A 16,804-nucleotide genomic window follows, 5' to 3' on the forward strand; every position below is an offset into this window, starting at 1 on the left:
ACCAATTTGTTCAGCAAGACGTCCATGTGCGCAGTAGCATGACCACATCTATAATTTCTTTTTAAATCGTTGAATCGCATAGGACCTGTAGCCTAAGTCTGAGCTCAATGTTCATCCAGATACACGGACCCTTTCCTCCCTCTAGTGGGAAATATGTTTGTTTTGGGGCAGAATAAACTTCTTATGAACTGTGACTAATGAAGCAGGTAGATGACCTGGAAACCATAGGCGTAAGGAACTTGTGTAAAGGAAGCTATGCCTTATTGGCACATGACCGTTACCATGCAATGCCCTGAAATGAGAATCGGACCCGCCTGGCCATCTCAACAGGTACAAAATTTGCATCGAAGCTTGATACGGCATATTTGGCAGATCCCCATAGCCATTGGGAGCACTTTTACCTCCACATTGTAGTCGTAGGATGTTCTCGCCCAATTACATCACACCTATGGGAGCAGTTTTAGAAATTGATGGTCGCTTTGGATAATGCCATTCTTTTGTCCTGGAATGTTTTGATAAGATTTTTTATATGAGCCAGTAGCATGCAAAAATAACGGTGACCCAAATTCATCACTAATTTTTTTAAGATTCCGAAAAGTCAGTCTCATTTTCAACGACCGTTTGCTAATGAATACGACATTGCATGAATATTTGGTGAATTTGGTTGGCAACTTAACAGTGTTGAACACCGCTCTTGTGACAAATAGCTCATTTTCAACGCCAAATGGATTCCTTCCTGCAAACGAAAGTGCCGTCAGCTGCAATCGCGCGCTCTATCGCAAAGCTCGTTCTCGCGATCGCTGGTTTTATTGATCCCATCTGGCAGGAGGCCCTTGGTGTATTTTCCAGCCGGTTTTTTGGTTAACCGGCCACATTTCTTTCGTATGGGGAAGTGGGTTAGCCCCGCAATTTGAACGCCTGCCGTTGATTGTGACGGTGTTGTGGGTTGCCCGTCCAACTTCTTTGTTTGCGACGAACGTGTGAACATCACGGCAGACCACACTGCGCGCGCGCTCCCAGTGACGCAAACAACTCAGTGTGAGCAGAATGTGCAAGTTATTGCTTGGGTATCAAACACTTGCCATACATTACGACATATTTCCGCTCCAGTTAAGGTTGCGTCAGCAAACATTTCATTGGCTCAAAATCTATAAAGCGGAACTAGAAGACCTTCCGATCCGGGGCTTAAGCCGCTGATTCCTCGGTCGTCACCAGCGTGCGAACATGCAGCGTCGACATGTCACGGCGGCCGCGCGCCGTGTCTTCTGACACGACGACTGGTGCCGCGGGGGAGCCGGCCACAACGGCCGGCGACCGACGCCGCGCGCCGGGTGGAAAGTGCGGGGTGGAAGTGCGGAGCAGCGGCTCAGCAAAGGATGCGAAGCCGTGTGGTCAGGACGAGCCGGAGAGAGTGGCTCGGTGAAGGGAGGACGGCCCGCCGCCGGGCAGAGCGAGCGAGCGACGGGCTGTCTCCGGTTGGCCACGTGACCTCCCCTCACACCGTTCGTCCTAGTTGACATTGCAGCTCAGGTACCTTATTACAGCTCAGATACCTTATAACAGCTCAGACACCTTACTACAGCTCAGATACCTTATTACGGCTCAGATACCTTAGTACGGCTCAGATACCTTTACACCAGCATCAGCACCTCTGCGAAACATCCGACGTGCAGGTGTAAACGGCACAAGGATGGTAACTCGCGGGCATCATGTTCGGGTTCGCTCACTTTCTACGACAGGTATCCATGCCGCTGTGCTGATTCGGCGAACGCCCCACGCTCTCCACCCGCGTGACGTGTCATGCATGTGCTGCTGACAGACAGGCGTGCGCATCAAACATTGCAGTGGGGGGGGGGGGGGGGCGGCGCAGTGACCGCAGTGACATGATGTACCATGTATGATGCGCCTGTAACTGCAGGTGTACACGCCTGACACCAAACACCGCGGGGAGCACCGGCTGGGACGAGGCGGGATATGTGCTATGAGGTGGCCGCCGGGGCGTATGCTCATCCGGTGCCGCTTGAAAACGGTGCCAGTTTCAGGGTTGTTTTTACGGAGGTGTGCGAGCCGGCCGGCACGCGCAGCGCCACGGGTGCAGAGATCTAGAGCGGGCTGACATGACCCAGTGTGGCGCTGACCCACTGCGGTGACAGACGCAGCGGCAGGCGCGGCCAGCCGGCCCTCCCCCGCCTGCAGCGCGTCACCGCGCGCGTGCGGCCGCTCATCAGAGACGGCCGCGCCGAGCCGTGAAGCGGTGGACGCTGGAGGAGGCGGTCAGTGGCGGCCGGTAGCTGCTTCTGAGCGCCAGGCTGCGGAAGTGTGCCGCTTACTAGGCCGGTCACTAACGTGCTCAGGGCAGTATCTACACTGTTGATCTGTGGCATGTACCTGCGTCTCAGTTCTAACGACTCTTTCACCAATCCGGAGATCCGCGTGTGCTGGCTGACACGCTCTTGTCGCGCGTTGTGACCACGCGGCGGTCAGTCCCGTCCGGACGTCCCCGCCGGACCGTGACCGGTCAGCTCGATCAGCGCCGCCGGTTCCCGTCCCGCCTCCGACCCCGCTTGGCTCGGCCCCCGCCACGGTCAGCGGCAGCTGCAGCCGGAGCCACGGCTCAGCGCCGGACCAGCGGGCTCCCCGGCTGAGAACTTTCACTGCCGGCCGCCGGCGTGCCTCACCTCACTCGCGCTCGCGCCGTCCGCTCGCCTGGCCGCTGGCCGTGCCCGCGCTGTCCGTGCCCGCGCTATCCGCCCGGCGAGTCCGCGCTGCCCGGTCCGTCCGCGGTGTTGACAAGTGTCCGCGCCGTCCGCCCGCGAGCCGGCGTCCGTTGCCGGTGCTTGTCCGCGCGGACACGGTCTGTGTCCGCTGTCCGTGTCCGGATACCGGGAGATCGCCGCCGACGGCAGGCCGCAGGATGAAGATGCTGTCAAGACACTCCGGCCTTCTGCTGCTACTGGTGAGGCTTTTGAATTCGCGGTCGCTGTGCGTATGTGTATGTGTGTGTGTGCCCAGATCGCCCTCTTGTGGTGTGTGTTATAGCCGCCCGCGATGACATTGTCAATGCCCCGGGAGGTGATGCGTATCATGTGCACGATGCATCGCCTGCACTGCGGAAACGAACATGTGCGGCAGCTATGAACGCTGGGGACAGGACCTGGAGCGGCCAAAGACATTGCCGTTCTGGTTATGTCTGTATGCACCCAATTATTTGTTGCATTAAGGGGAGAAAAGGGGAGCTATGCAAAACAATCATGCCCAGCCCAATGTAAATTGATATAAGGCTTGATCTGCCTTCCTAAAACCACACGTGTTTGCTGTCTTTTCCACTTACAAAACTTTTGCAATAAGAACGTTAAATTCTGCTATGCAAGGCTCCATATAGGGAGTTACAAATGATGTGCGACGTATATATCCTGCGTACAGCTACCGCCTGTCTGAGCATAATCACATGATGCGTTTGGAGCATGTGCTCCCGCCTAAGCCGGCGAGATTGTCCCGTTTCGGGGTCGGAAGGAGATGCATCAGGACAAACGAATGGAAGCGAGGATCGTAGCGCAGCTGGGTCCGGATGCGGGGGGGGGGGGAGGGGATGAGGAGCTGCGGCTACAGCTTTGTTCAGACGCAGACCGCGGCGACTTTTTGCCCCACTATCCTTGACGAAGTGCCGGTAGGTTTTCAGCGCGGCGTTGCATTGTTGCGCGGACTACGGACCTCATTTGCCGGTCAGGATCAGGGTCATACGGGCCGAACGGGCCGCGTAGGAGGGGTGACAAAAACGTCCCCTGCGTGACGTCGCCCATCGAGGACGGGAGAGAAGTGCATGGGCTGGATGTTGCCGGTGCCCCGGTCATATGCTGGATAGCGGTCTCACGCGACCCAAAAACTCTTCACGAGCAAACAGGCGCTATCTGATGAAAACGCTGTCCCTCCGTCCATATGCATACAAATGTGCTCCGCCTTGGGCCACAGCGTGACGCCAAACAGATGAGACGCTTGTGGGACGTGGGTGCATGCTGCCGTTGCAGCAAACGAATGGAAGCACACGGCGCTGAACTGAACGGCATCCGGGTGTTCCCCACGTCGTGCACAGCGCGCGCGATCATTCCCACGTGGTGCACGATCACCCGCGGCAGGCGTGCAATCTTCCCGCCGAGGTGGTGCCGAGTGGACCGTGATATCGCACCGCGCGGTGGAAAGCGTCACCTTCTTGACGTCGGGCTGTGGCACCGTCTCGACGAGAAGCCCCGCTGCTGACCCCGGGTCACCGAGCGCCGACGGGCCACCTGACGCCTGCCAGCCTCTCTCCGCGGGTGGAGACGCAGAGATAATGAGCCGGGCAAAACAGTTTGAGTGGATGTCCCTTGCTGCACAGAAACCGAACAGCCTTCTTCAACTGCTGCACAAGGGCTCGAAACTCTTGATGCGTTTGGTTGGGGCTGTTGTGACCGATGCCACACCTGCCACATCTGCCCCCCCCCCTTCCTTCTCCCCGCTCGAGCTCCTCTCACCACCAGCCGGTCAGACGAGCTCAGCGCCGGTGTGCCGTGCCCCGTACTCCCCGGGGTGTGGCGATGAGTGGGCGCGCGCCGCCCAGGTCAGACGCTCACGCGGCACCGCGCGGTCACGGTTTTTGTGGCGCGGCAGGGGCGATCCGTGGCGCAACGTGAAGGCCGCGGCGCCGACCGGCGGTGATCGCGACGCACGCTCGGAGGCCGGAACTAGGTTGGTGACGTAACGGACTCCCGTGAGCGCGTCACGCCTCTCTCCCTCTCTACCGGGGGAGGTGTCACAACCGCGCGCCACCCGGTGACGGCGGCGGGAACGTGCTGGGCAGCGGGGTGGTGGCAATGGGCGGCCGGCTGAAGGTGGGTGGCGGAGCGGGTTTGGAGTAGGAGGAGGCTCTGGTGCCGCAGGAGAGTTTTTATGGTTGTTAGCGTGGTGCTCCTTGAATACTGAATGCGTAGCAGGGATGACGTCGCACAGTGAAGCCGGCCGAGGGCGTCTCATATATCTCATATGTTGTTTCCACTGGATGCGGGCTCGGTATAGCCAGCCTTAGCTCATGCCTAGATCATATTCATGGATCGAATAATGACATCGGTGTTTGGAAATCCAATTAGTTACATCATATCATCTTTGAAATCACTCATTTGGGGCGAAACAACGCACAAATGGCTGCAATAATAATGAACAGAGTACTCATGTAGATCAGGTGTTTACACGCACGCTCACTTACTTTAAAAATAATGTTCAGTTCCTTTGCTTTTTGAAACCAGGACACAGAAAAAGGCGTTTTGAAGGAGCTTTTGAGGTGCAGCTTGTTTTCATTTCCGCCAGACGGAAGCTTGTCCTGTTAGGCAAATCTGGCCAGCGGTTATCTTACATTCGTGGTGACTGCTCGCAAAAGAAAAACGGCAACGCAAATCCATCCCATCGTGCCCTTGACATAGCATAGCAGCTGTGACAGTTGTGCTGGGTCGACGCATCCCAGTGCCTGGGAGTCCCACAGTCCCGTGTGACAATATTGCTTTAGGAAATGGTAATCATGCGGAGGCGAAAATGTTTTCCTGAGAGTGTTAAAACAGCACCGCGGGACATCTCTACTCCGGCGCTGATGTCTGGCACATTAACTGCGACATTCTAGACTTAAGACAAAATGATGAGATGCGGCATGCATACTAGGCCCTAAAACTGAAACCACAAAGCCTAAAACTGCACGACTACGTCGTAATTTTTGACCAGAGTCATGCATGTTCCCACGCTGCGGCCGGCCTTCGGCTCGTTCGTTCACATCTGCTGCCACCGACAGCTCACCGCCGGCTGCCGCGGCGGCGACGTTAAGGACCGCGCCATCGACTTCTTCAGCCTGCTGAAGAACCACCTGGTGCCGCAGGCGCCGGCGGCGCCCGACGCCAGCCTGAGCCAGGCGCACCGCACCGAGGTTCGAGGGTCCTGCCTGCACGAGTACTACGCCGTGCATGCCGGCCAACCGCTGACCGTCACCTCCACTAACTACCCTAGCCCGTACCCGCCGAGCGAGTGCCGCAAGCTGGTGCTGATGCCGGCCGAGCCCGGCACGGCCGTCGTCATGGTGTGCACCGACGTCGACACGTTCGGGACGGGCGTGCTGGGCGCCGTCAGCGGGGACATGATCGAGTTCCCTGGGCCGGCGGTCAACAGGCGGGCACACACCGTCTACGGCATGGACGTGACGCAGTGCGCCGCCGTGCCGTTCACGAAGCGGACGGCGCCCGGCCAGGCGCTCAAGATGGGCTTCTTCTCGGACGAGTTCGTGCAGCGCAGAGGGTTCTCGTGCCAGGTGTGGGGCGAGGCGGTGCAGGGCGGGGGAGGACCCGCGAGCGTCGGCGCAGGGTCCGAGCTGAGAGTTGTGGAGGAGACGGCGCCTGGTGGGACGGGCGGACGGCCGCATCAGCAGCAGCTGCAGCATCACGGCCAGCACCACCAACAGCAGCATCAGCACGGCCAGCACCACCAGCAGCAGCACGGCCATCACCAACAACAGCAGCAACACCAGCAGGAGCAGCAGCACTTTCAACATCACCCTCAGGAGCAGCAGCAGCACGAGGAGCCTCAGCAGCGTCCGGAGGCCGGCCCTGTCTCTTTCAGCGAGGGACTGACTCAGCTCGCACCCCTGTTCGGCTTCTCAGGGTACCGACCGGCGGGCGCCGGCGCCGCGCGACCACAGCGGCGACCCCAGGCCGGCGGGCTGCAGGCGCTGGCCGACTTATTCCGCGGACGACGCCGGCTCTCCGGGCCGGGCGAGACGGCGCGGCCGCGACCGGCGCGGCCCGGCCGACACCGCAACGGCCGAGGGTCCCACCGACCTCGCAGCGCCCGCGGCCACCGCGCCTCCCGCCGGCTGCCGGAGGGCCGCGTCAGGTTCCCAGGCCAGCGGCGCAGGAGGTCGCTGGCAGACCTGCTGAAGGCCAGGATCCTGACGGGCGCCAGGGACGTGGCGACGCCGACGGCGGCGACGGCGACGACGACGGTGGCGTCGCTGGTGACGCCGGCGCTGACGAAGAACGGGCAGGACGTGGCACCAGAGACAGAGGCGGCACTGGACGGAATCAATGACCCGGTGGCCGAGGATCAAGTGGCAGCCGTCTCTCAAAGCGAGCCGGACCTCGGCCTGTTCAGGCCGCCTGAGCACATCGAGTACATCATCACGCCACTGCGCACGCCCGTGCAGTACGACCCGGAGCGCGGGGGCAACCCGCCGATGTTCGAGCGGCGGCCGGTGGACCGCAACACGACCGAGTCGCCGGTGGTGGAGGTGCCGTACGTGGTGACGCCGCGGGCGGTGACGCTGCGCGCCACTACCGCGGGGGGTGAGACCATGACGCACCTGCTGCCGCTGCAGCCCGACCAGTTCCCCACGACGCCCCGCGTTCCCTCCGGCCCCCAGGCGCTCCTCGAGCGGGTGGATGTCGGCGAAGATGCAGAGGACGTCCTTACGCGGCTGGAAGGCGAGGAGTCGGACGATGAGGATGTCCCGGTTGTCCTTGATGTTGCTAACGTGGGTGCCGTCTCGGGTGGTGAAGGTGAAGTGCGTGACAATGCAGAGGGCGGTCATCATGCCGGCGGCGGTCTCGTCGATGGGACCGTGGTCCAGGAGAACGCAACAGAAGGCGAGCCTGCAGAAGACGACTCCCAGACGGTGGAGAGAGTGGATGTCGGCGAGGAGCAGCCAGTTGCAGAGGAGGTGGTTGTCACCGAGGGCTTCCAAAAAGAGGGTAAGTTTACACCGATTGGCAGGCTTTGAGGCCGGTCCTTATCCTCTGTTGACGGCGCTCACCAAGAGACGACAGACGCGTTTTGACGCGTTTTGTGCCGACCGTGTCAGCATTTTTAGAAGCCATTTCGGGGTCATAAACCATTCCGCAGCTCCACTATGCGCGCTCGCATTTCGGAATTTATGGGACGACTTCCACAAATAACCGCGCGCAGTTTGTCATAACGGCACCGGAGATGAGGACGCCTTCGCCGCATGGATCCGCCCTTGGACGAATCGTTCAGAGACCATCTGTGTTCGGAATCGGAATCGACTTCCTGCCGCGTGTTAACGAATTGCTTCGGCCCGGATACAGTGTGGCGTCAGTTTACGTTTCTCAGGCTATGTATGTGTACTACTGCCTGAGGTTTCCAACAAGCGTTTGATGTTTTAAGTTGAGTCAATCCACGACATGATGAAACAGAAGCTCTCAAAATGGAATTTAGGAATAAAGCGCGGAAGTGTGCTTAAATTTGCACCGGACTGCTTAGGGTGTATGTTACAAACATGCTACCGAAGGCTTTTTAGTTGTTGGTATGAGCTTATTTCATTTTTCAGCCGTAACATGCATTGGACTTCCATAAAACGACAGCTCCTTGAAAGGCTTTGCTGCGAGCCAACGTCTGGCTCAACATGCGGATAATAGCTCAAAAGTACGCACTTTAAATAGATCGTGCCGCACGTAGTCTGCACATAACTTAAACGCTGCTTACTTTGAAAGCTCCAGGGCGCCTTATTCGTTATCATTGTTTATATATATTGCCGGCTGTGATAGGATTCAATCTAAATATCAGATCACTCCAAAAGCCGCAATATTTACCGTTTTCCCGACTTATCTCTCCAGACCCGCGAAGGATCTGTCCATTCGCGTCAACAAATCGAAGCGCTTTCAGCAATTTATGCGCGAATTCCCTTGGACAAACGTTTGTTGTTAAACGCATCGATCCAAGGAAATAGCTATCTTGGGATCCCTGTGCTACGGGCGAGTCCCAATTGCGATGGATGCCGCCATTTGCATGGCAAACAGCTGAGCTGACGACAGCTGAACGACACTCCCAAAAGTGGCTCTGTTTCCGTGCTGGCTTGTAGAGCGCGACAATTTCCCGCTGTCAGATAAATTTGAAGCCAGGACGTTATCCGAAACACTGATTTATCCTCGTGAGGAAAAGGATCTATGTGCGTTGATGCTGTGGTAATGGCGCAATGAACCGCATGCCGCTGTTGTTTTTGATACACTAGCATCACGGATAATCCAGGAAGTGTTCCGGCACCAACAAACCTGTTGTTGTTCCGACGGAAACATAACAATTTATACGATCATCATAATCCTCACTCACTGGTGGGAGCCCGTTTGCACACGTAACATGACCATGTGCATAGTTTCCGCACCGTTTTCCAATCCATCTCGATACGGCACCGAATTCCCCTCCCTGTCTGTCTGTCCGTCTGTCTGTCTTTCCCTTCCTCCGTTCCTCCCACCCCCTCTCCATCTCTCTCTCTTTTTCCCTTGTGCTTCGCTCTCTTTCACTCGCACCTTCTCTCCGTCCCATTTCCGCCCCCTCCCCCCTCTCGCCTCACCTATATGCTCCGCGCCTCTTCATCACCGTTGTGCCCTCGTTCACCGCCTCCCATCTGTTGTAATGCGGTGAGGCCTGGCGGGGCCCGTTTTCACCCGTCCCCCTGCCTGTTGCAGAGGAGTGCGGCCTGGCCGGGCCTGTTCTCACACGTCCCTCCGCCTGTTGCAGAGGAGTGCGGTCAGGCCGGGCCTCTTCTCACCTGTCCCCCCGCCTGTTGCAGAGGAGTGCGGCCTGGCCGGGCCTCTTCTCACCTGTCCCCCCGCCTGTTGCAGAGGAGTGCGGCCTGGCCGGGCCGGCCGTGCAGGCGCGCGTGTTCGGTGGCGAGGACGCCCTGCCCGGCAGCTACCCCTGGGTGGTGTACTTAATCTCAGACTCGCCGCGCGGCCCCGAGAAGACCACCTACTGCACCGGCAGCCTGATCTCGCGCCGCTGGGTGCTCACCGCCGCCCACTGCGTCGATTACGCCCGCTCCACCACCGTCCACATGGGCTACCTGGACGTCTCCAAGGAGACCAACCTCACGCTGAAGATGGAAGCGAACCAGTACCGCGTGCATCGGTACTGGACGCGGCTGGCGAAGGACCACGACGTGGCGCTGATTGAGCTGCCCGAGCCGGTGCCGGTGTCAGAGCACGTGCGGCCCATCTGCCTGCCGCGCCGCTCTGAGGTCGGACTGACGTTCGCGGAGGCACGCGGCGAGATATGCGGCTGGGGCAAGACCTACACCGACCAGGTGAGCTAGGGCCAGACGTACACCGACCAGGTGAGCTAGGGCTGGAAGTACACTGACCAGGTGAGCTATGACATAATATTCTGTACCGACCAAGTAAGCAGGGGTGGACGTACACCGACCAGGTGAACTAGGGCCGGACCTACACCGACCAGGCGAGCTAAGGCTGGACCTACACAGATCAGGCGAGCTAGGGCCGAACCTACACCGACCGGGCGAGCTATGACATAATATTCTGTACCGACCAGGTGAGCTGGTGTGGGCCATACAGGGATAATACCTACAAAACCAGTGGAACCGAGCAAGACCTATGCCCACCGGGTGAGGTATCACGATACCCATACCGGCCGGGTGAGGTATCACGATACCCATGCCGGCCGGGTGAGGTATCACGATACCCATACCGGCCGGGTGAAGTATCACGATACCCATGCCGGCCGGTTGACCTAAGACAGAGCTACAGGTACCATGTAATGTAGCATAAGACCTATACGGGCCAGGTAAAATGTAGCGGAACTTATGCGGGCCAGTTAAGATTCGTTGAAGCCTACACGGATCAGAGCAAATATAACTGAGCAAGACTAACGCAGACCAGGTAACATGCGGCAAAACCTAAACGGACCGGATGAGAGCACATGACATCTCGACAGCTGGGTAGTGGAGGGTTCGTACCTTAATGTTTTGTTTGATGTTTGATGATATCTTCCGGTCCCAGGTGGGAGGCAGCTTTGTGCTGCAGCGGGCCGAAATGCCCATCAAGAGCAACTGCGACTGCATGACGTCGTTCCCCATTAACATCACGCCGCTGAAGGTCTGCACGCACGGTCGCTTCCACTCGCCCTGTCAGGTACGAACTCTGCCGTCAGGTACGAACTTTACCCTGTCAGGTATGAACCCTGCCCTGTCAGGTACGAGCCCTGCCCTGTCAGGTATGAACCCTGCCCTGTCAGGTACGAACCCTGCCCTGTCAGGTACGAACCTTGCCCTGTCAGGTACGAACCCTGCCCTGTCAGGTACGAACCGACCCTGGACCTTGAGAACGGGCGGTCTGGCGTCGTGGCCGAGTGGTTAAGTGAGAGACTTGTGACCGGGAGGTCGTGGGTTCGAGCCGCCGCTGTACACAGTGCTTGTGGGTTTCTCCGTGGCGGTGGGTGTGAACGACTACACGGTGATGTCTGTCGGTGAAATGCCTCATACACTGAATGCGGATCCCTGGCAACGGTTAAGGACAGCACTGGACTGGAAGTAGTCCGACTTGTCTGACGTGAAAACAGCCCTGTCTGATCTGCCTGACCTGAAAACGGCCATACCTGACCCTGTCTGACCTGCCTGACCTTAGACCAGCCCTGTCTGACCTGAAGCAGCCCTGTCTGACCCTGTTTGAGCAGTCTGACCTTGATATGGTCCTGAACACGTCAGATCAAAATGTCCTGCAGAAGAAGAGCATGAGAGCAAAGCATGGAAGCGGAAGAGTCGCCGTGTTGTTTTTTCTTGGGTGAGCTAGGGGTCCTTGGTTTCACACGTGAGATGATCAGATTTCCCTGTGGCCTGTTTTCCGCCATGAGAGTCACGTTGGCCCGCTATCTGACCGCGCTTAGGACAGAGTGCTGATGCTGATCTGGGCTCCTGTGCTCCGGACAGTACACAAGACTGATGTGGGAAACCGCAGCGTTCCGGCCACGGGTTTGCTGAACGTGACGGAAGGCTGCTTGTGTTCTCATTTGGTGCTGGGCTGTGTCAGCACGCTCGGACGCTTGACACTTTGTGGCGGGCAGTCTTCGGCTGCTTGTGTTCTCATCTGGTGCTGGGCTGTCAGCACACTCGGCCGTTTGACACTTTGTGGTCGGCAGTCTTCGCCTGCTCAAACTTTTGCTTTGCCCGGCATTCTGCCCACGCCTATGTGACATATGCCTTGACTGTGTGTGCTTCCTCTCCGTCATTCTGCTCCAGTCCTGCAACATGGATATAACCCCGCGCAGCCTAAGAAACCTTGGGGACAGGGCTTCCACCGGTCCGACAATGTCAACAAAATATTTTTTCAACACGGTTTTCTGCAGCTTCGGGGTTAAAGAAAGCAAATTTTTCCCCAGTCACCCCTCCTGTGTGTGCCCCCGTCCGTGACCTGCTGTTGACCCGCTGCTGACCTCACGCGCGGCAGGGCGACTCTGGCGGACCGCTGCAGGTGCGCAGGGACGGCCGCTACACCCTGGTGGGCGTCAGCAGCATCACCAGCGCTCTGGGCTGTGACGTCGGCATGCCGGCCGTCTACTCGCGCGTCACCGCCTACCTCGACTGGATCGAGAACAACAGCGGCTTGGTGGTGCCGCTCTGAGAACAACAGCGGCTTGGTGGTACCGCTCTGAGAAAAACAGCGGCCCGGTGGTGCCACTCCGAGAACAACAGCGGTCTGGTGGTGCCGCTCTGAGAACAACAGCGGCCCGGTGGTGCCACTCCGAGAACAACAGCGGCCTGGTGGTGCCACTCCGAGAACAACAGCGGTCTGGTGGTGCCACTCCGAGAACAACAGCGGTCTGGTAGTGCCACTCTGAGCACCCTCTACCCGCGAGCGTGCTGCAAGCGGTGCTCAGCGCCACTGGCGACTGTCAAAGGTCGGTGGTCAGGGGTTTTGCGTGTTGTAGACACAGTTTGTAGCCCGCGGCCTGCGAGCTACGGGATTTCTACAAACGAGACACGGTGATTGCACAGTCGCTGTGTAATCACGGCGGCTTGCGTTTGTGCATTGCTCAAGTGCATAGGCTGGGTCTGTATTAGAGTATTTCTACTCGAGACTGGTGAGATTACTTACGCTGCTTCGATGCTCGTGATGTATACGTTTTATACAAAGTCGTAAATTATGAACGTATGTGGTGCGTGATATGAATTCGTTAGTTGAATAGCTCGTGTTGTTTAAGGACCATTCTTCCGCGCGACGAATGTTTTCTCAGTTCTTGAATATTTGTTTTCTGCAGCTGCAGAAGAGACTTGGAGACTTGAGTGAGGAACAGCATTTGATTGAAATTGATTTCGGATCTTGCCATGTAGGACCATACAATGACATTCAGCATGTGTGCGGAAGTTTCAATTGTTGTACCGTTTCCAATGATATGTGGCTGGGCCTGTTACCGTAATGACGCTGTGTATCACTGTTGATCTACGTTATTTTATTACATGATGCATATGAAGTAAAGTTTTCATTTATTTATACCGTTTTTTGATACTTTAATGGCAGCATTGCCCTGCTCTGCAGTAAATATGTGCTGAGCTCGGAGGGTTGGCCTGTGATGTTGGTCCGTGTGAGTGACCAGGAGAGGCTTATTGCGAATCCTTTCATTTAAACCCACTCACAGTTGTCAATATTTGCAACTCGAGACCCAGAAACAAGTCTCAACTTATCCCTATGCCTGCTCAAGACGCAGACGCAAACCACATATGGAATCCTGCAGAGGTTGCAGGGTTCAACTGTGGTACCACGATGCAGAACCATAGCGGTGCGCTTAGACGCACCGCTATTTGCTTCAGAAGTGCACGTCGGAAATGTGGACAGTCAGCAGCGCGGGCACAGCCTGGCAGCAGAGAGAAAGCGACAGGTAACGATCGGAGACCCGTTACTCGTGGATGTTATTACGTGGCGAATCGCATACTTTTACATTGTAGTTGGCTTCGCAACAGTCCAAACGCGCACGCCATGGGACTATTGTGTTCGACGGGTGCAAGTTCTATATCATAAGATCATCTAACTTGCGATTTGTACTTAGGATTGGCTCCAGCAGCGACAGCGTCGAACCGCAAAATACTCTCCGTTGACGCCATTCCCCCGGATTAGCGTACGGCTCAGCTGACTGCCGAGTGTCAGCGCCGTCCGAGGTGCCTGCCCCCACCAGGCGGTCACATGGTATGTGGGTCATGCCGTGACTCTGTGACTGGTTTCGGGGTCACAGTCATGCCTAATAATGCTGTCGGCGTCCTCTCAAATCCTGCCGCCGCACTACGGGGCATTGTCCGCGACTGTAATGGTGTGAACGGCGTGAAATGAGACGGATCCTTCGCACGAAGCGACTTCCGCGTGGTCACCGCCGGATTCCAGGCTGCAAGGTGCTTTGGGCTACCGCATGGTACATTACAGACTTTATCGTACAAGGTCACTCACCATGGTGGTGGCACGGACCATGAATGGAAGGCGACCCGCGAACCTGAACAGGCTTGCATCGACGTTTGATTGGACCCGGCGCATGCGCCGTAGGCTCTTGCAGAAGGAGCGCAACCAAAGGAGCGAAGGAAGTGGAGGAGGCACTCCACGCGCTAACGGTGCATACCTCGGCGTTTTCATCTCTGCAGAGAATCCCCTTCGCGCACTGCAGCGCTCCGACTGTCGCTATCGCTGAGGCGCGTTAAACAACAGCGTCAGGACACGCAAACGTGGGTGCGGGTAATAACGACAAACAGGTGGTGATTTGATCATTTGTGCATGTAGAGCAGTTGAGAGAAATGTATGATGTTTTAGACGTCAGCCAAACACGGCCCATTGGTCAGAAAATTGCTACGTCAACCTGTCATGCAGAGCAGTCATAAGTCACGCGCGCTGTTATTGAAGCATTCATGCATTTCCAAATGTTTAGAATGAGAAGTTAAGTGCGCTGTTGATTTGGAACATTTCGAACCATTATGCTCCCAGATGCCAAGCGCATTTAAGTGAGAGGAAATGTCTCGCGATCAGGACAGAATGAACGGGGGCTTATACAAATAATGGTGAAGTCTGCAGGTGGTTGATGAATACGCTTGGCTGGTACCATTGAACCGACTTGGGCAAAATTGTCCCATATCTTGCACCATGTGCATGACGATTTCGGTGTTCATGAAGCAATCAGTGGTTAGCAAGAACTGTGGCACTAACGTCATTCGAAAATATGTTAATACGCCTAAATTTTTTTTAGAAAGGTCTTAAGAAAACAAAATATTTCTAAAAAAGATATTCGATGACTGTTCAATAATTTTATATGGTAGGCTTTTCGGAATCTCATGTTTACGAAATAAGAGGCTCAGCTCCCGCCCGTATGTAAATTGAAGGTTTGACCGGCAGCCAGCGTGCAGGTGGTTGATCCCGATGACTTTGCATGCCAAATTTCCGTGGACACTTTCCCACGAGAGCACTAAACAGACGAGTTTCAGTCCGGCCTTGCAGACACTGCAGAAACGCAATTAATCCGCACGCCGGCCCTAGATCGTGGGGCGTTGACCGCATTGCAAGGCTGCATCAGGTGGTGTGGGCACTGAGACGGAGGCGGCAGTGGTGCAGCTGGATCAGACGGCGATCTGGTTCAAATGGTCGCTGTCCTGGAACGGTTGAGAACTTTCTCAAGGATCAGTCGCGGCGCCTTAATAGTTTAGGGCTCTGCGTGGAAACGGCGATGTGTTCTGCATGACAGGCGGATGACGAACACTTTCAGAGACGAAACATCAGCTGGCTTCTGACCCGATGTGATGGGCATGCGACTAAAAACATTCACAGCTACAGATTACATGTGGCCATGCATCAAAGAGATGATGGATAACATACCGTTTTGCTTTACGGCTCGAAGGAAACTACGCGCGCGTACGTTGCACTAAACTCGGATTTCAGAGAACCTTTTGAGCTGTACCACCCTCCCCCACTGTGAAATCCTGCGTACGCCCTTGCCGAGACGTAGAACTATCATGTAGAAAGCATCTTGACACATTCGGTGAGATGTTACGAAGAGAAAATAGAATACCCGGCCGTGGGATGTGCCGTTACATCGAAAATGAAGTGATGGAGGAGAAGCAGCGCCCGGAGGTACGTGCCCCTACGTTCTCAAATTTATGGCATATTTATATGGATATGTGACTAAATGCTGCCAGTTTGAGAAGTCAAAGATAGCTAACAAGCGCCTTGGCTTTTGGGCTCGCAAAAGATTAGATCGGAGATGAACGCTCAGAGTGCCGCGGTGTATGCAGTTGGCCTTTGATTTTACATAAATGTTTTTGATGTTATATAGATGCTGAAGGCTTCCCAATATTTTTTTCTCCCAATTGTTTGGCGGTGCCATAATAGATTTGTAGCAAACAACATGAATGGCACCCAACTAAGCAACAGCCGAGTAAATTACAAATAATTGCGAATTTTTTGCACCAATATGCAAGGCTTTTAAAGACAAATGGGCCTTGAACACATTCTGAGCTAGGTGCCATGCAGAATGCATCCGGAACCAATCCAAGCTGAGAATAATCGTTTCCCTTTATCACGGGAAAGTGACCATCATGAAAGCCAGCCAAGCTATCTGTGTGGCCAGCGGGCAAAAGCATGGGAAATCTTGCATCTTGCACCTGCATCTTATGGCGTCAGGTTGGGGCCGTTTACCCCAATAAAGTATGATATGTTCTCCGGCCAACCACGAGCCTTGGGTGGCTGGAGGCAGGGGATACCACCCACCTCCCCTGCTTGGTGATGTGGAGCTCACATGAAGTATATCTCTGTTGGCACAGACGTCTCGCGGGTGAAATTAGCGAGCGCGGAGAATGTGCATGGACGACTGTGGTGGAGCTTGGAGCGTAAACTTGCTTTAATTCGCGAAGGGTTTCGTCTAGTACAGTGTGATCAGACTTTTATTATGTTTGTCTCAGTGTTGCACCGCATCATTTGGGAGGGATTGCTCCTCTTTAGGCAGCAATGCACCGAAGTTCGCCGTAGTT

At 56.1% G+C, this 16,804-nt stretch overlaps 1 protein-coding gene across 1 annotated transcript; it reads left to right on the forward strand.

Moving 5' to 3' along the window:
- The first annotated feature begins 5,746 nt into the window (after window positions 1–5,746).
- On the forward strand, window positions 5,747–13,270 carry LOC119095746 (serine protease filzig). Its single transcript, XM_037218599.1, has 6 exons — window positions 5,747–6,208; window positions 6,260–6,407; window positions 6,834–7,754; window positions 9,642–10,102; window positions 10,815–10,946; window positions 12,258–13,270. The coding sequence occupies exons 1-6, from the start codon at window positions 5,747–5,749 to the stop codon at window positions 12,429–12,431; spliced, it is 2,298 nt and encodes a 765-aa protein (XP_037074494.1). The 3' UTR covers window positions 12,432–13,270.
- Window positions 13,271–16,804: the final 3,534 nt, after the last annotated feature.

This window comes from Pollicipes pollicipes, unplaced genomic scaffold (assembly GCF_011947565.3).
Source record: "Pollicipes pollicipes isolate AB1234 unplaced genomic scaffold, Ppol_2.1 Scaffold_4219;HRSCAF=4965_pilon_pilon_pilon, whole genome shotgun sequence".
NCBI classification, from domain to species: Eukaryota; Metazoa; Arthropoda; class Thecostraca; order Pollicipedomorpha; family Pollicipedidae; genus Pollicipes; species Pollicipes pollicipes.